An 18,762-nucleotide genomic window follows, 5' to 3' on the forward strand; every position below is an offset into this window, starting at 1 on the left:
AACAACGGTTTGTGGAAGTGGGGTGGATACAGTTTATAATTTTTTTAATTTTCTTTGTTTACTACTAAATGGGACGAGGAAATAGAATGAAGATATGTCCCAACTTACCCCATCGTAATCCATTTCTTTGATTCTAATTTGGTTATTTGAGCATAACCACGCATAAAATATTTCTGTAAAGGTCTGCTGATGCATTGGGTAAAACTTAGACCGGGGTGGACGCGACATGAAGAAATGATTAACAATAACGTTTTGTTCAAATAAAACACTTTGTATTTTCACTAAACAGCTAACAGTGTGTATAGAGGAATCATAAAGAAAAGGTAAAGAATTGTATAGATAGCAAAAACAGTGTGCATAAAAGCAACTAACATTAAACACTAAAAAGGGACGGGTAAAAATATTTACACAGTGTTGGAGTGAAAATCTACGTTTAATAGAATGGATACGAGCAAGGAACTAACGAGATGCTATTACGTCATCATCCATTTTATTATTATGACGTCTACGGCGTGTGGGGCGACGATAAGAATTCCAAATCCGAATCGTTTTATCCCAAGATCCGGAAATGTACTGTAAAGTAAAACAGGGTGATTAAACAAAAAAAACAGTCGCCGCTATGACACAGTGGTTATAGTAATGTCCTAGATTGAACCCAACAGGGGTTATTGCTTGACCTCGGTGATCCAAAATAAATCGGTTAAATTCTCAGCAATACAATAGCAAAAAATGATCCCAAAATATTAACCCATGTGGTAACTCGTAAGCAACACGAGGTGTATGGAACAGAACACACCTGCTATAACGACTGTCGTTGTCCCCACCATGCGAGAATAAATAAAATATTTCATTTAATATTGTAAGATTCTGATAAATATGAAAATAAAATATTTTTTGACACTAGTGAAAAATCCTCCCTTACGTTAGGCTGGTGGAAAGTGTTAGATGTTGGTAGTTAGGGGTTGATGGTTAGGGGGTTAGTGGTTATGAGTTGGGAGGTATGGTAGGGTGGAGAAGATGGAACACCTTTTTATTTTGTTTTTTTCGACACATTAGATAGTATAGATATAGAACATTAAAATAATTTTTAACCGTGTCCTCAAGACTCCAATATAGACCTTGGTAATTGTTTAAAACACGATCAGAATATTTGGATATGATGTGCTACAAGTGTCCCGTCTTTCCCCACCCTATACTGTATAAAAGCTGGTAGTTAGGGGTTAGCAGATAACGCACGGGGAGGATTCCTCATTAGCACGTTTTCAACTATTTGTTTTTGTAAATTTGTCCAAATCATCGTAACTAGAATAAACTTATCCTCGCAAGTCACCTGTGATCGTTCCACCACGTGTGTTAGTGTGCGGATATTGTCTGTGTGGCCGATGTTAGTTTGTACCAAGTTAAGTGATTCCATATCATAGACCCTGTATATTGAATGTTTGTATTAACTACTAATATAAACTTATAACAATAAAAACATAAGGACAAAACGTAGCAGCGTCGGGTATGATTAATTTGAATTAATGTCGTTATAACATGGGTGTTCTGTTTCATACCTGGATGCTTGCTTACGAGCTCCCATCTTTGTGGGTGATTATTTTTTTGAGGGGGTGGGGTATTTTTTAATGTATGGGTGACAATTTAACAAACTTAGTAACTCCGGCCATATAAATTTACATTCACTCATTCAATTTAGAAAATTTCACAGTTAAAAGACTATCGACCTTCACCATTCATTACAGATAGATTATTAAGAACATCATCGTCTGTATATGAACCTCATACTTACTTAATGATATTCTCGACAGCTGTAACGATACATCCATTCACTTTATCAATACACAAAGTGCTTACAGGGCCTTGCGTGGATAATGTACGTTCGCATGTCATTCCATCTTCAGACTGTTAACAGAAATATATTTATTGGAGTAAGGTGGTCCAAAAACACAGCTTTAATTTATTTGTTTTTTTATGATTTTTTATCAGACTGGAAACAGAAATACATTTATTTGAGGTAAAATGGTCCAAAAACACTTTTTAATATAGCTTTTAGATATTTTTTGTCTTTTATGTTTCATACACCACGCGCCCGCTTACGAGTTATATAACTTGGGTTATTACAGGATTATACGGCAACTCTGGTATAAGTGCTGATGTACACAATTTTACTCAAAACAACGTTACTAAATAATCATAAATAACACTCCAGCAATCCACCCATATTTTCACGGTCCCATCCTCCGACCCCGTGATCCACTTATCATATACATGATTCCATCTCACGGCCGTGATTTCAAGCTCATGACCCTGCAAGGTGTTTCTTAGAACCATCTCGCTACCAACTGGACTGAACGCTCTTATATAAACCATTCCATCACTACTGGTATATGCTATCTCATTTCTATGAAAACAGTTAAATATTTAAATTGCCAGGAAGTTATTAAACGCTAATTAAAATACCTGGGCAGCCAATTTAAATTCGTTTTTGTACCGGATTTATTTTTTAAAGGTAATTTGTTTCTACAGTTTATTTGTAAACCTAGGTTACATATGTTATACTTTTAATTAAAAAAATTTATGGTTTTTAAAACGTTATTATATCTAATTAAACTTAATACATTTATGACTAACGAAAGAGTTAAACACTGGAAAATGGGGTTAAAGTCGCTGTTGTATCAGATAGTATAAACCTTACAACCTTTTCTGACAATACTCCATATCCAGTATCACACCATCACAAGCTAACTCGTCCATTGAGCCATCCGAGTCTTCATCTTGTGAAGAATCAGCGTTACGGAGTCGATCGTGAAGTTTACCGGTTTCCAAACACCAGATCAGTATACGCCGGTCCCAACCGCCTGAAACCTGTTTGTAGTTTTAAGTTGGTGTGCAAAAAAACATAAATGAATAAAGAAGTTTTTATCTTTGCGTGGCGGGATAACGACAGTCGTTATAACACGGTTTTTATTTTATTGTTTCTATATCACTAGTACTTTAGACTTAAATGGATTACAAAGTAATTGCCGTTAAAGTGTTTTTTCGAGTGACACATATGCCCACAGTGGCAATAGGCATAATATATATATACAGAATAAACATAAAATGGGAAAAAAATAACAACTTTTAAAGACAAAGTGGCACCGGGCTGCGCCCGTGGTGGTAGGGGTGGGCTTCGAACCCACGAACTTTGTGTCAGACAAAGGTTGTGAAGTGAAGTAACCACTAGGCTAAGCCGACGCCAAACAAAACGACGCGAGAGAAGGTATATGTACATTCAAAAGGCATTGTCTGGTATTGAGTAAATAAGTATTTAGTTTCAGGGAAGGATATGAACCAGCAGTGAAAAGTGTACGTTCTTGATATTGTACTGTAGGGTAAGATGGGACAGCTTTCGCACATAATATATTAATATTCTGAATGTATTTTAAACAACTGAAAACGCCATTTTAGAGTGATAATACGGTTACACGATTCTTTGAATCTTTTTTTTGCTAACTACCAAATGGGATGAGAAAAAATAAAACGTCCCATCTTACCCCAACCCACTATATATTATATACCATTATACACCTGCAACAGTGACCAAGTGTATAGTTCAATTTTCACCCAAATTACCGCAGTTTATAGACACATAATTAAATATATTTTACGCCGTCCTTAACGCAATATGCGCTGCTAGCTGCCATTGTGGGAAGATACTGAGCGGCAAGTGGCACCTTATGGTTTATCTAAATTGGCAGCCACATAGAGATCAAAATAAAATAAAGCACACGCAAAGTTACATGTAGTAAGACGGACCGTTGGAAAATTATATGAAACAGGGCAAAATAATTTCACGCGAGGGCAAAATAATTTACAGTCATTCATTCATATCACGAAAAGTTTTAGTTAGAAAAGTTATTTTTGTCGCGCGTATGAACTCAGTATTATGTGTAGTTATACAAGTAATACCGGTAAACACCCCTTGCTTGCTGTGATTGTTTTGGGCGACAAAGAATAATTCGGTGATTAATTAACGCATGTTGCACCAGTCGTCTCTGTGGCGCAATCGGTTAGCGCGTTCGGCTGTTAACCGAAAGGTTGGTGGTTCGAGCCCACCCAGGGACGCAAACCTTTTTCTCATAAGATGCAGCTAACGCGAGTTTTTCTGCTACACATACAATATTTTTATTAAATTTTACATCGAATCGTACATTTCATTAGTATAAGACAACCATTTAAAAACTAGGTCATGATAAAAGATTCGTTAACTGGCAGACAAAACAAACGAAGCACGTCACTTGGTCACTATAGCTCTATCTTAAACCGATGGAATTCGACGTAGGATATTTATGAAAGAAAATGTATTTGTATTAAAAAACTCGCGTCGGCTGCACCTGTATGTTGAGAAAAAGGTTTGCGTCCCTGGGTGGGCTCGAACCACCAACCTTTCGGTTAACAGCCGAACGCGCTAACCGATTGCGCCACAGAGACAACGGGTGCAACATGCGTTAATTAATCACCGAATTATTCGACTACTGCCTTTATCGCCAAAACAATATTAGAAACACTAAAGGCACACGTTTACTTGATCAAAGTAGCAACAAGGTATTAACTGTACAGATTCTTTTCTCAATACAGACAATGCCCAATCGCTACGACGTTTATCAAGTGGGATGATTCTCGTAACGCAATTGAAGTGCCACGAAATATGTAACAAACAAAAATCGTCCCCATAGTGAGATATATAGTACAGTGGGGGAAGGTGGGACACTGTTAGCACATATTATCCCGTATTTTACTATCGCGTTTTAAACATTTAACAACGTACTTTTATGGTCGCGGGCTACGGTTATATAATTCTGTAAATATGCTTTGTTTAAAACAAAACGGGACGATAAAAGAGAACGAAAACATCTCCTATCTTACCCCACCCTACCCTACCTATAATTATAGTAAACTATTCGCTAAACTTTTGTTTGTTACGTATTCCGTAGAACTTTATCCTGAACGACACTATTCTATATAAAAAAATTACCAGATAAGTGGACGCATATAGTTCCTCGTTATGTACGAGCGCAAGGGCAGTCACACAACTTGTATGGCCCAGTAACACGTTCTTGCAAATGAATCCAGCCACACGGTTCGTCACAGAGTCCTGGGTTACCGCGTCAGCTGTGGGAGTGACAGGAGTCTGGGGAAAAAATAAAATGTTTTAAGAACAATTATATATTTTTAATTTATCTCTTCGAAAACGATGGCTTAGATCGAGGTATTTAAAGAACAAACAGAAGGGAATTCGCTGCAAAACTACAGTTGTTAAAACACGCGCTTTTTATAGATAAATAAGTATGAGAAAATGTGTCAGTTAAAAAGCGTGGCTGCTGAACCAAAGTTAGTAAACATTAGTAGTATAACATGGCCATTACATTATCACTTGAATGTTCGAATCAGGTGATTTATAATTTTTGTTACAATGACATCTTATATTTCTGACCGAATTTAATGCAGAATCGTTTTTTTTATAAATAAGTTATAGAAGATATGCTTAACAGTTTAATCGGACATACATGTATCCGGTGCTACAAAATACTTAACAGGTAAAATAGTAGCACCGGATCTTGACTACATAAAAAACAGGCAGATAATATTTTCAATTTACAACTCACGTCACCCAAGCTTCTGCTTTCCATGTTAGAAGGGATGGCCGGTTCTTCATAGGGGGAAGTTGGTTTGTGGTTGTCGTTAGGTGTGGAACCCATAGCTCGGTTATTGGTGTCTGGTGTGTATGGGGTGGTAAGGTTGGCTGGGACAGCATCGAACAGAATACTGAACTTGCGGTCTTTGCTGTAATTGAGCGGGTATATAATGTGTATTTATATGCACCAAAGCAAAAGTATAGACCTTACTTTCTAAGGTTGCAAGTTAAGTAGGAAATATGTCAGATATACGGTAAACTTGACAATGTATGTATATAATGTATACTTATTTATGCATTTTTTGTTGTAACAGTATTCTTGCATTAAGTATACACACACAATACAAAATACAGTTTTTTTAACAATTGCAGAAACGATATTTTAGAATCCTTCGTGAGTGTACTCTTTGTTTGGTATATACCAAATAGAACGACAAAAGAGAATAAAATCATGGACTATCATACCCAAAACTACGTAAATAATTTACGTGTGAAATCTAAAATTGCGGCGGTTTTAACAAAGTAAAAAGAAAATATCTTTCCACCTCATCGGCTCCTCTTCTTTGTCCGGAGTCATCCGCGTGAGGGCGCTCACGGCCGCATAATCGAATCCCCAGATGTAGATGTTTCCATCCTCGGATGCAAGAACAAGAAGATCAAGATGTTCAACGTAGAGACAACGGAGGAGAGAGGACTTTGATCTGAGGAAGAAAAAGATTGGGATGAAAGTTAAATCGTCGAAAAATAGAGTCATGACTGATGAGAATACTGTCGAATAAATCTGTAATATATTTTTAAAAAGTATTTTTGTGTGAATACTGCGTGTTACATGAAGTGTCGGTCAAATTCAACCTCAAATTCTATAAACATCTGTGGAAAATTGTGCATTCAATTCAAGGTTACGCTTCTGGACAACGTATAACTAAAAAATGCACCTAACCCTTAGCCCCGAAGTGTTACAAAGTGGTTTGATCGGTAAAAAGGGATGCTTGCGTACCAATATCTATTTTAGATATTGGCTGACGAGGCAACGACACTCGTTATAACACGTGTGCTCTGTTTTATACATATTGTGCACGAGTTACCACACATTTAGCTCTTTAGGTATATGGCTAATAATTAGACAACCCATGGCAACCACTGCAAGTCTTGCCAAACGACCATAGTGGTAGCAAAATTCGAACCCGCTGGATATTACGTTACGCGTATATATGTTTTTGTTTCAAAATTATCATTCGTGGTTTCGTAACTTTATAATAAAAATGCCACGGTTTGTATTAATGTATCCTTGTGTGTGGAGGAGATTCCAACATCTACTAACAGCAGTACAGACACGGGATGCGTTGACATATGGGTTCACACCCCATGCACAACGTACATCCCTTGTGTGTTGGTTCTATACGAAGATAATCGCTGACTGTCCACCAGATCAACTGGAAACGGGAAGCAAGAAGACGTATTTTGTCAAGCAAGCAATATCCGTATCCGGGCACACGGTGTATTGTCTATCAGCTGGAATAACTGAAGCTGCTTCTTGAATGATCGCTTTATTATTGCTGTTTTTTTTTGCGATCGCCGCGTAGAATACGATCTGTATTACAGACAAATTGAAATAACATCTTTATTATAGGGCGAGGAAAGATGGGACACATTTCAACTCTATTTTCTCGTTTCATTAGCAGTTAACAAAAAACACATTTAAGAATTATAAAACTTCATTCTCACGACTTTTATAGACCGTTGTTAATTGTTTAAAACACGATCAGGATATTAAGATATTACGAGCTAAAGGTGTCCCATCTCCCCCCAACCTATTTGTGGATATTACGCCTTACATGTTAAAAGCGGGTGTTGTTTACATATCATTTTTACTTATGCGATATACGTCCCATGTATGCACATTACATATTTTAAATGAGTGAAGTCGAGGAACGCCAGGGGACGAGGGATTTAGGACTGAGTTGGTCCGTTATATTTTATTCCACGCTTTGAATTACCAAAACATTTTACTTTCATTTTTTCAAACACAATTCAACCAAAGGAGCCGACGCCTTTATTTGCTTACCAGGAACGACTTAAACTTTAAAAAGCCATTAAAAGAATTTGAATTAAATAATTGCCGGTTTCTATTTTCGTGGAACCGCCTATGTAATCATACACCGCAATCCCACTATTATGACGTCACAATCTCATGCAGTACATTCGAAAAGTGAAATATCTGTTGAAATACCGAGTGCGTTTGGGGCAATGGAAAAAGAAATTGAAATCGTATCTCACATGCAATGAACGATCATGTTGCATGAATTCATATGTACATTTAGTGCCACTACATCACATATAAAGTTACATATCTATGTGAAATAACTTGTTAGCTGACACGAGTTGTATGGATCCGAACCTGTTATAACGACTATGTTGACCCGTCAGAGGATAAAAGTTACATTCTTTCATAAAGTTAAATGTCAAATCGCCTGCTTAAAATAAACATAGAAACTAAAATATATTTTTTATATTGGGTTTACCGCAGGCGCCGCGGTATTTATTACTGTATATACTATACAACATTACATAAACCTTTATGTCGTATATAGTTGTCTCGAGCTCTCGGTTAAAGACGCGCTGGGCTGGGACAAAACAAAATGGCGTAAACGACTGGATATCGGACGAATTGAAGTAAAACCAAAAGCGAACGAAGTTCACAAAGATTTAAATGATTTACATCCTTTATGTTAAAACTGTTGACACACATGAACAGGTAGGTGCGATGTCAACGGTGTCTCACTGAGATGTAGAATCAAAATCACGGTGAGCTCGAATAAGCAAACACTCGAGTGATTGGGACTCGCACACGGCACTGCGGGCTTTCAGCACCTCGGCTGGAACGGTGCAAGTTGGCAAACATCGGGGCTCGAGTATCACACTGATTTGCGGCTGGTGTGAAGGATTGGGGATTTGCACAACGATTCGGCAACACTCGGTCGCACAAAGCTTGTTTGTGCAGCGATGGGCGTCAATACGAGTGAGCAATGAACGGTCTGTGTTAAAGATTAGGCTTGCAGTCCCATGCATCCGCTTTATCGTACTGCGCATGCGCGAAAGCGGCGCAAAGTCAAGCGAATGGAAAAGAACGAAATACAGTTTCATAACCAACCGAATTCGATACATGTTTGAACATAACACTAACGTAACACACACAATATCTTACTAATGTTTTTTGTTAAACCATAATGACTCCGCGACCGCAATCGGTCAAATCAACAGCCCGTGTGCGACCAAGCGATTACATGCTTGGCCTATTTCTCAAGCTCTTGGTCGACCAGATTAACGCGGGGGTTCGTAAGAAATCTCGTTGAAGCGGATTTCTTCTCAAGTGCTCCTAATTGTTAATTGGAAGAGGCAAATAGACACCATGACCTAAAAACAGGTCGCTTCGGAAAAAAATTAGATGGAAAAAGACGAAATAATAAACAATGTCGATTTGTTTCGTTTAAAACGAGCTTAAAGGTTATGGCCTTTGCTTGATTTTTAATGGCGAATACAGAAAAGGGCGACACTCTATATATTGCTATTGTAGCAGTGCTTTTTAATTAACATAACTGTAAAGCGTTTTATCATGTGACTGATATATATTTGGATTAATATGTGTAGAAAACATAGGTGTTTACAAACCGATGCTATTGTGAATACAATGGCCCAAACACTGCTGTACAGCGTAATACATATACAATGCGACACACACACATATATATATATATATATATAGGCACGGAAGCGATTTAAAGCGCTGGTTATACTTTCCGAATATAACAGACATCAGCAAGGCACAGCTTTTCCGAGCCGTGTCATAACAAACTGTTCCTCTGTAAGCGCAGTATTGCTGTGTTGGTGGTAAAATATTAATACCGGCGAATGGCTCAAACAGAAATCATAGCCGGATGCAAACGGTGCGGCCAGTTATTGTGTATATATAGACGGTAGAATTGTTGATACACAAGCTTTGTTTAATAAACGATCGCGTTTAGGTAAGGTTTGTACATTTTCAGAACATGTTTGTAGCTTAGGAAACATTATGTTTTAGTGGTGAACTAGAACAGTTACTGGTTATTAACACATGTGAGACATTTCAGTATTATAAACGTTGTCGTTCGTGAATATTACGTCTTTTGCTTTGGGATTTGTATAACAAGTTTTTATTGGTAAACTGGAACCATAGCTAGGAATATGTTTTGTTTTCGTTTGGTTATTAATTATAGAATGAACGGTTTATTTGTGAGAAGTTCAAATGCAATTACGGCTTGCATCGAAGTTAGAGGCCGATCCAATGTTTGAATGGCGAGTTTGATAGCCGGGCATGGGGTTCGAGGAACCGCAGGGTCGTCTGGAGGATGGACAATAAGGATGATACGCGATGGCCGCGGGATAATCGCCGGTCCGGCCAACGGGCGACCGTCTAAAACGCTCGCCTTTTTCGTCGCTCGAGCCGCTGGCTGGAAATCAAACGCGGCGGGCGATAAACCGTTGTTTGCGCTGCATCCTGCCAATCATGCGTCTGCACCGACAGTGGGGAAGCGGGGAATAAAAAGCCTCAATGCCCAACCTTGTCATCATTCGATCATCGTCTCATCCACCAGCAACAGGTAGCAGCAAGCAAGCAACCGATGTTTAGAGCAACGAGGTAACCGACCAGCCTCGTAGAATTCATTGTATGGCAGAGTAGTATAAAGCTACGTTTGGTAAAATTTAATCAACGATAATGTAGTTTGTTCCCTAAGAACTTTGTACGTTGGGATCTTTAGCACCATGTAGAAGTTAGGACATCTGTTCTAAGGTGGTACCACGAATTAGTAGAAATGGAAAAAGCGACGTTGAAAGGTGAGAACAGGCTTCGCATAGAAGTTACAGAGGCGCGTATTATCACAGTAACAGTCGTTTCCTGTCAAAAATCGGTCGCACATCCTGACTATCTGCGTTACTGCATGGAACTTACTAATGAACAGGCTTGTGTACAGCTTAGCACTATTTTCGAATGTTGGTGCTAGCTCGTTGATATAAACAGCCTGTTGTAAGTAAGCTCCAAACAGTACGCGTGGGTTAACATCGAATGGAGTGCAGAAAACAGTACAGAACGTATATAGCTATAAACAGAACCGTGTACAGCGTCAGAGTCGGTTAGAAACGTGCATATACTGTACAGTGTACCTTAATAATAACATTACAGGTAACTTTAAGCTTATATGAGTTACATTCACCACATTTAGCGAAGCAACAAAAACATAAATCGTCGGCCGACCGTCCTACCATAAACAATAATACTTCGCGCACGGAACCGATGACGTAGTGAGATATGCAGATGACAGGCAGCTATGACGCAAAGGCAGCCAATAGACACGTCACAATGCTTCTTGTTGGGACATTGTTGCCGGTGCGTTTTCTGCGAAGGTGGCAGGATGCGAGCGGGAGCGAAGAATATTGGGCTCTATAACTGAATGTGCGCGCGATAAGCCGTCGGGCTCAAGGAGGTCTGTGCTGGGATTGTTTATAATATGGAAATCTGCAGTTACAGGAGGCAGCATAGTGAGTGTACAGTGCGTGGGCCGCTAGTAGCGACAGATGAGCAAAACGCGACATAAAGAAACCGTTGGTAGAATTAAGATTTTCCATCCGGCTTTCGTCAGCAGTTCAAAAGCGATGCCGGTCATTACCACGTGACGCAAAGAAGGGCGCCGCAATGCGACCTAGTTTGTTTCTCGGTCATTCAGTCACGCCCCGAGCAATCCCATTGTTTTAATTCCAGAATTGAGGTCACTGGGCATTGTTGTGCGGACGACGCGCAGATTAGAACAAGTTTTAATTGCCGCTTTGTTTTCGGGGATCTGATTTGATGCGGTCAGTTCTGTGGGATCGAACTTTAAAGGGTGCTTCTTGGTTTGCGTTTCTATTGTATTGGAGCGGCAATAATAACTGGTTGGTCAGCGTTTAAATGCCAGCGTTACTGCATATGAAACTTCTTCGGAACAGGCCGGTTTAAAATCTTATCCTATATGGGCAAGGTTTCGATTTCCCGGCCTCTCTCGGAGGTTTCACATGTGGCACGCTACTGTCAGCGTAACTTGTTGTTGCGATAGCGAGCTATTTCTCTATGAATGAACCGGTGGGAACCTAGCGTGGTATTGCGTCATGCACGTATAATGAATACAGCCGACGAGCGAACGGAACTTTCCAAGGAACAGGCTTAATGCATAGTCGGCCTGTTGCTGGGAATTCCCACACGCTAGTCGCGCACACACGCCAGATTTACAACCGCAATTTGTCACCACAAATACGTCGACGTGCCCTGCGACTAAATTCATGAACTTTCCCAGGAATAAGTCTTTCTTTGTTATGTCAGACTTACTCCCGGGAGTTCTCGCCTCTTGTCGTGCTCTCGCCACGTCATAGCTACGTCACAAACGACTTTATGACGTCGGAACATTGTTGGAACGGGCTGTACGATCTCAGCTCGCTCCGCAATGCACCCAAGTCATTATGTCACAAGCATCTCTTCTATTCTAGTCTCATCGGGGCAATAAAGCTTCGGTTGAATTGAACTTTACCACGAAAAGGTCTGTCATATATAACACAGACTTTTCAGGTAGTTCACAAAAGCTGCGAGCCAAAACAACTGCACGTCTTCATTAGTCAAGCGGCAAGCGAGTATTGAACTTTCTAAGGAATAGGTTTAAACCAAAACTACAACCTAATTCTTGAAAGTCAACATTCCCTGCCGCACAAACAACAACGACAAACCTCTAAAAGTGAAATGCAAACACCTGGCCACGAGTTGGAATGAAACTTCGCTGGAACAGGCCGGGTGACCCGAGCTGTTCACGAAGTTTTAAACCAACCTGGCCACAAACATATTGCTTATATTAGTACATTATTCCCGGCAACATTAACTCTGTACTTTAAGGAACTTCCCAAGGAACAGGCTAACCTTGCAGCCTGTCCCCGGGCATTCCGAAAAGTGCCGAGAACCTACAAAGCTATTAAGTTTGTTTTGAAAATAGGCAACCGCTTGGCGTCGCTTTCGAGGAACATTCTGTGGAACGGGCTGGTTTAAACCGGTCTGATCCGGTATTCGGGTTCCAGCTGTTTCACGGCGTTCCAAAAACACGACGACCGCACACAACAACAAATATAACTAGCAAGACAAGCTAATCACACTTACGTTTTATAAAGCGAGGAAGGCGCGACCAACGCTTTGTTGAATGCGTAATGCGTCGTCACATTATCTCTGCTGTATCTTGGGCTACGAACCGGCGACTGCTTCTTACCTCGACCGAGCTCGTTCAACACAGCTTCTAGTTTATCCTTGCATTCTTTCCTCGTCAGCAGTTCCATACTATGGATGGCATATACGGTTTTACGCGGGTTAGGATAGGTTATAATTGTCATTCCTATTTATTGTTCCGTTAAGTAGTAAACTATTAAGAATATCAACATAATTATATAACGGTATCAACACGACTATAAAACGACGTTGTAAATTGGTAAAAATACAAATAGATATTACTTTCTAGTTTCTAACGTTATCCACCTTGGTCCACAGTAATATATATTTATATAATATATATTACTAATGATTTCAGCAAGGCTCCTCGAAACTAGGCAACGTTAACCAGATACGCGACACACGTTAGATCCGCTCCTATAACAAGAGAACCGAAACCAGTCGTGCATATTCTTACCTATACATGAAATGACTGGATTGCAATCTTTCCCACTTGTACACGTTACCTCCGCTACCACCGCTAAACAACAACATCGGGACTTTTCGCGCTGAGGAAAAAATAGATTTCAACTAAGGTGTATGAATTCGATTCCCAATATAGTAAACGTTTTGTAGCATAGCGTAATTTTTATTCATCTCTTTGAATACAGTAACGAGGAATAGATTAATTGAAAGAGCGAATAGAAGGAAATTAGCAGAAACACGATAGTCGTTAAAACACGCTACGGGTAAAAACTACCTAAGCAAACCGTGACTGCTAAACTAGTCACATAAAGTTACTTTTACTTAAGGAAACGCCAAAGTACTTACTATAAGCCAAGCTTTCGACAGTATACTTGCTTTTCAGCGCAGTGACGCAACCGAAGCTGTTAAATTTCCACACGATGATGTGCCGACGATTTGTGGTTCCTTTAGAAACATATTCACGTAAAATTCCCGATAATTACATCGAAAGGCGTGGTAACTTAAAATTATGACTAGGTATTGATTTTAACTTGAATGAATGTAACTTACTTTATCCTAGCATGACCGGGAAACGGCAGTCGTTATAATACGCATGTTCATACACCTCATGTCAGCTTGCGAGTTACCATGTATGTTACTTTGTAGGTTCTCCAATATGTAGTTAATGTATTTATATATATATCACGGTTCCAGGTACATCCATATGGTAAGCAAACACACAACACAGCCAAGCTAATAAAGTGATGAACTTTACCATGAAAAAGCCTGTTAATTGAAATGCAGGGTTTTTCATGGAGTTCGCCAAAGAAAATAGCTCTTTCATCGTGAATTAACTTAGTTACAGCATATACTTATACGACCAAAACAAAGTGTATATGTAATAAGGTAGGGGGAGACGGGACACTTTTTCATTGTATTTCCTTGTCCCATTCGGTAGTAAACAAACAACAGTCAAAGAATTATAAAACTGTATCCTCACAATTTTGACTGACCGTTGTTAATTTTCTAAAACACGATCAGGATATTTAGATATTATGTGCAAAAGGTGTCCCAACTTCCCCACCATACTATATCATGATCAAAATATTCTTTAAAACCAAATTCACATTTCATTACAACCATCATACATGTAGCATAGTATCCTATTTTTTACACACACACACATAAACCATTTTACTTACCAACAATTTGCGCAGAATCTGGATTGTACCGAAGCTTCAACAACTTTGAAGTGATTTCCTCATCTGGGTTTGATTGAAAGGTTGGTAGGAACTCAGTCACCTAAAATGTTAAGTAAGGTTATGCATTTATAACTATAAAATTAGCCGTGCCCAAGGTAGAATATATATGTCACTCCAAGTCTCCAATGTTTAAAATTAAGGTGACAATGTTACACGTGGTTCAGCACATTTTTTTCTGAGTTCTACACCTGAATACATAAATGTACCTGCAGTTTTAACAAAGTTACCTAAAATTTTAAAATGGAGTGACATCATATGTTTTAGCCACATATTTTTAGCTTAAAACAGCTTCTACCCTGTTGGGTATTTCTACAAAACTGTAAAGTGTTTAAACAGATCAAAAGTATACTGCATCGCCACATTAAAACACCAAAAAATAATCATATAATAAATTTATTTGTCTGTTCAATTATTGTAGCAATGATTTAAAAATATTTAAAACGAAAAAAAAACAGATATATATATCTTTTAAACCCATTAACTGTAACCTTACATTTTCCCCAGCTTTAGGGTCATAGAGTGTTGCATGCGTTGTAGAAGATGCAATCCACACAACTTTAGCTCGTGGAATATAACATAAGCTGGATATTGTGTTCAAGAACACAGTTTCAAGTCGATGTCGTAATTGACCGTCTTGTGACCAAACCTTAACGCTACGATCAAATGAACCAGTGATCAACCTGTGTAAACAATGTGTTATGTTTTATAAAGTAGTTTCAATACAAACATTCCATTACAGTCTAAATATATGCATGATACAATAAATTGTCTTCATCGCATATATATTATGATAAAATCGACTTAAATTTCGGTTTTAAAGCTAAAATCTTATATATGGTTTGTAATGTTTGTATCTAAACTGATAAGAAACCTGTATATTATATGTCTTGAAACTTATTTGGAGGGGGCCTGCTTGGAGTAGAAATACAAGTAATATAGTTTTAATTTTGACATCCGAAAATTAACTATTAAAAAAAAATGTTAATAAACTGCATAACGTATAATGTGTTTTTTGCAAGCAAGTGGCTGATGTTTTATCTAACACACTACAAACAATTTGTAGCGAGCTCGAGGTGTATGAAAACAGAACAGAAAATTTCCACGCCATGCCAGAATAAATAAGCGAGCTATATTTTTATATACCATAGATTGAAATGGGCACAAAAAATGGCTTATAGCACAAAAACAAATACAAAGTTTTTTCTTTGAGATAAAAATATCATATTTACCAAGTATTGTTTTCATTATCCTTAACAAGAATCATCGAGTTGATACCAGCTTCATGAGCTCGACTTGTCGTGTGAATTAAATTTAACCCTTTCCTCCCAGGGTAGAGCGTGGTGTCGTATATGTGAAACTTTCCATCATATCTAGTAATGAACAATAATCATAATTATAGGCGCCAAACTTAAATCCAGGGTAGTTTGGCGCGCAATCCTGTAAATATTTTTTATTATTATTAAAAATAGGTGTCTGAAGTTGCTTAAAAATAAATGAGTAAATAAAAAAATGTAAAATACTTATTCTTAATAGATCTATACTAAGTATAACTAATTATAAAACGAATTATAACACGGCGTTCTGTTTCGTACACTCCACGCCCAATTACTTGTTACCAAACATGTAATATGGGTGATTTATTTCGAAAGTATGAATTACAGTTTAGACAATGCATAAAAACCAATTGGTTGGTGAAATAAATGTTAAGTGTCTTGCCCAAGAACACAAATGCCTACAATAGTATCAGGGTGTGAAGTCTACTTGAGTCTTACCCTGCTGTGTAGACTCTTGATTCATGGCAGATAATACAGGGCACAATATCATGGTGGTGTCTTGTTATATGTGGCCTGCGTTGGTCAATAAGATGCCCAGAATGTTTTTGTGGATCGAGAGAAAACAATTGAACGGATCCATTTAAACCACAAATGATTTGTTGCCGTCTAAGGTTGAGACACATCACATATATCGGGTAATTGAGCTGGTAAAATTGGAGACAGAACAATTTATATGTAATAGTTGTATAGTCTACATTTTAAACAACAGTTTTAACAGAAAACTGTAAAGAAATGTAGCTGTGGTCATTGGTTTAATGTTATGGAAGCTGGAGGAGACTGTTGCCCCAGCTTTTAAAACAGAATTGACATCATTTATTAGCAAGTTTTACGCCTAAAAAACTTTTTACCCTGCTGTTAACTTTCTATAAAAATAAGCTTAGCCAAAGTAAACATTATTTAATCTATAAATTAATATTATTTAACACATAACTGCATTTTATCAACGTCACACTAGATTTTGTTCCAAAATTCAAACACATTACATGTATGGCTAGAGTTAAACGTGTCCTAACCTTAATCCGGTCAAGTACATTCCCACCACTTCCCCAAGCAATAATAAGTCCATCGTTGGCACATGACAACAGAGTCTTGTGTTCTGCCCAATATTGAAAGTCTGTGAGCCAACCTTTATGTTCACAACTTGTTAGCATCAACTTTCCAGTATCTTGTTCCCACCATTTCATTATACCATCTGTAAAAGTAAATGTGAGGATTAATTTTACTTCATACAAGTGAGATTTTAAATCATAAAAACTTACAATATATATTTCTCCAAATATTTATCACCTTTTTTGTTGGAAACATCTTAACTTATTTGAAAATGATAAAATTTAAATCTGCACATTTCTGTGTATAACTACTTAACTATAATATTCTGGCCTTGACTATTTTTGCAGGCGCACATTCGTAAAAATTGGTATTTAAAAAGGTGTGAATGGTTTAAATTATGATGGTGTGCATATCAAAATTTTGTAAAAAAAATTGTGTGTGCACGTGTCATACTTTGCAGTTTAAATGTGCAGTATCTATTTGTATTTACTTGCAAAAACAAACCTTCAAACCCGGCAACTATTTCTCTTCTAACAGGATGGAATCCAACTGCTGTTATTGTGCGACTATGCGTGTCACTGATCATGAACTGTTTTTCCATCGCCATGATTGCAGGATTGTGATTTAAACTTTTAATTCGTCTATTTTGACTACGGTAGCCTTGTTGCAGATGATTTTAGGTAGAAGAGCAAAATATGGTCAAGTCATTTATGCTAGGGGGATATTTTGAGGTAGAATAAGTGGTATTATTCTTGTCTACTGCATTTAATCTGTATATCAAGGAAGTTGTATTTAATAGAATGGAAACTATAGAGTAAAATAGTCCTAGTGTCTTGGTAATGTAAATGTGACACTGACAGCACACCTGCCAGCAGTGTTATAACAAAGCAGTGCAAAACATGAAATTTCACAAAGTGAAACATCTGAAAAATAGCTTCACTTGTTGCGAAGCAAAATAAGTGTTACCCACTTTCATATTTTTAAATACCAAAACATAAATATACAATCTTTGTTGGTGGCATATTAAGAGTAACTAATGTTAAAGTTATATTTAAAAGTCATCACAACTATGTATTGCTATTTTTAACATCAATATAATAAACATCGAGCATTGGATATTGTTTTATGTAAATGGAAACACTGTACAAACATATCAGCGTCATCTAGCGACAACTAAAGTTAAAACAAGAGAGCATAACTTTAATAAATAAGTCTGTGCTATTATTGCATAAATAACTACATGTTTTAAATCTGTTTTAATGTTTCATTAGTCGTAAACAAACAACAGAATTTTTGTTTACAAGATAATAAAGACTCCTTTAAGTTAGCATTAAGTTGTGTTATTGTGTTCACAATAAATAAGCATGAAGTGTCGACCTTGGTTTAGCAAAAAGTTTCTATTCCAAGGTTAAAGCCTATTTGATATCTGTTTAAATTTAAGCGACTGTTTTAGGTGTGCCGTGGTGTGGCGCCCCTGAGCAAGCTGCTTGCACAGCTCCCGGCCTAACCTGTCAATCATTATGTTATAAATTTCCGTACATTGCATCTTTTATAAGATAAACATTGAACTAATATGCATTATACACTTAATTTCTTGCGCTGATAATTTCTCCAGTATGCCATAAAATATTGTGAATGTAGTACGTTATCGCAGTATGTTGGAAACTCTGGGATGATAAAACACTGTTTTTAATGACGTAACAGCATATCTGACCTGTAACCTAT

At 37.7% G+C, this 18,762-nt stretch overlaps 1 protein-coding gene and 2 non-coding genes across 4 annotated transcripts; 1 reads left to right on the top strand and 2 right to left on the bottom strand.

Moving 5' to 3' along the window:
* Positions 1 to 269: 269 nt before the first annotated feature.
* Positions 270 to 17,962, bottom strand: LOC149737520 (uncharacterized). 2 transcript variants are annotated; one of them, XM_089873638.1, is made up of 17 exons: positions 17,542 to 17,954; positions 17,001 to 17,179; positions 16,426 to 16,631; positions 15,883 to 16,023; positions 15,147 to 15,333; positions 14,594 to 14,693; positions 13,758 to 13,856; positions 13,405 to 13,495; positions 12,885 to 13,058; positions 6,223 to 6,378; positions 5,649 to 5,826; positions 5,018 to 5,173; positions 2,699 to 2,865; positions 2,218 to 2,401; positions 1,790 to 1,902; positions 1,331 to 1,424; positions 270 to 573 (listed from the first exon to the last, which is right to left on the bottom strand). In XM_089873638.1, the coding sequence occupies exons 1-17, from the start codon at positions 17,642 to 17,644 to the stop codon at positions 460 to 462; spliced, it is 2,442 nt and encodes an 813-aa protein (XP_089729764.1). In that variant the 5' UTR covers positions 17,645 to 17,954; the 3' UTR covers positions 270 to 459. The 2 variants fall into 2 exon arrangements, with proteins under 2 accessions (XP_089729764.1, XP_089729765.1); XM_089873639.1 differs by lacking the exon at positions 5,018 to 5,173 and having other exon boundaries at positions 17,542 to 17,962.
* Trnan-guu (transfer RNA asparagine (anticodon GUU)) lies at positions 4,034 to 4,107 on the top strand. The gene has a single exon. It is a non-coding gene; the product is annotated as a tRNA-Asn (tRNA).
* On the bottom strand, positions 4,400 to 4,473 carry Trnan-guu (transfer RNA asparagine (anticodon GUU)). The gene has a single exon. It is a non-coding gene; the product is annotated as a tRNA-Asn (tRNA).
* Positions 17,963 to 18,762: the final 800 nt, after the last annotated feature.

The sequence above is a fragment of the Ciona robusta genome, chromosome 3 (genome assembly GCF_009617815.1).
Source record: "Ciona robusta chromosome 3, ASM961781v2".
NCBI lineage: Eukaryota > Metazoa > Chordata > Ascidiacea > Phlebobranchia > Cionidae > Ciona > Ciona robusta.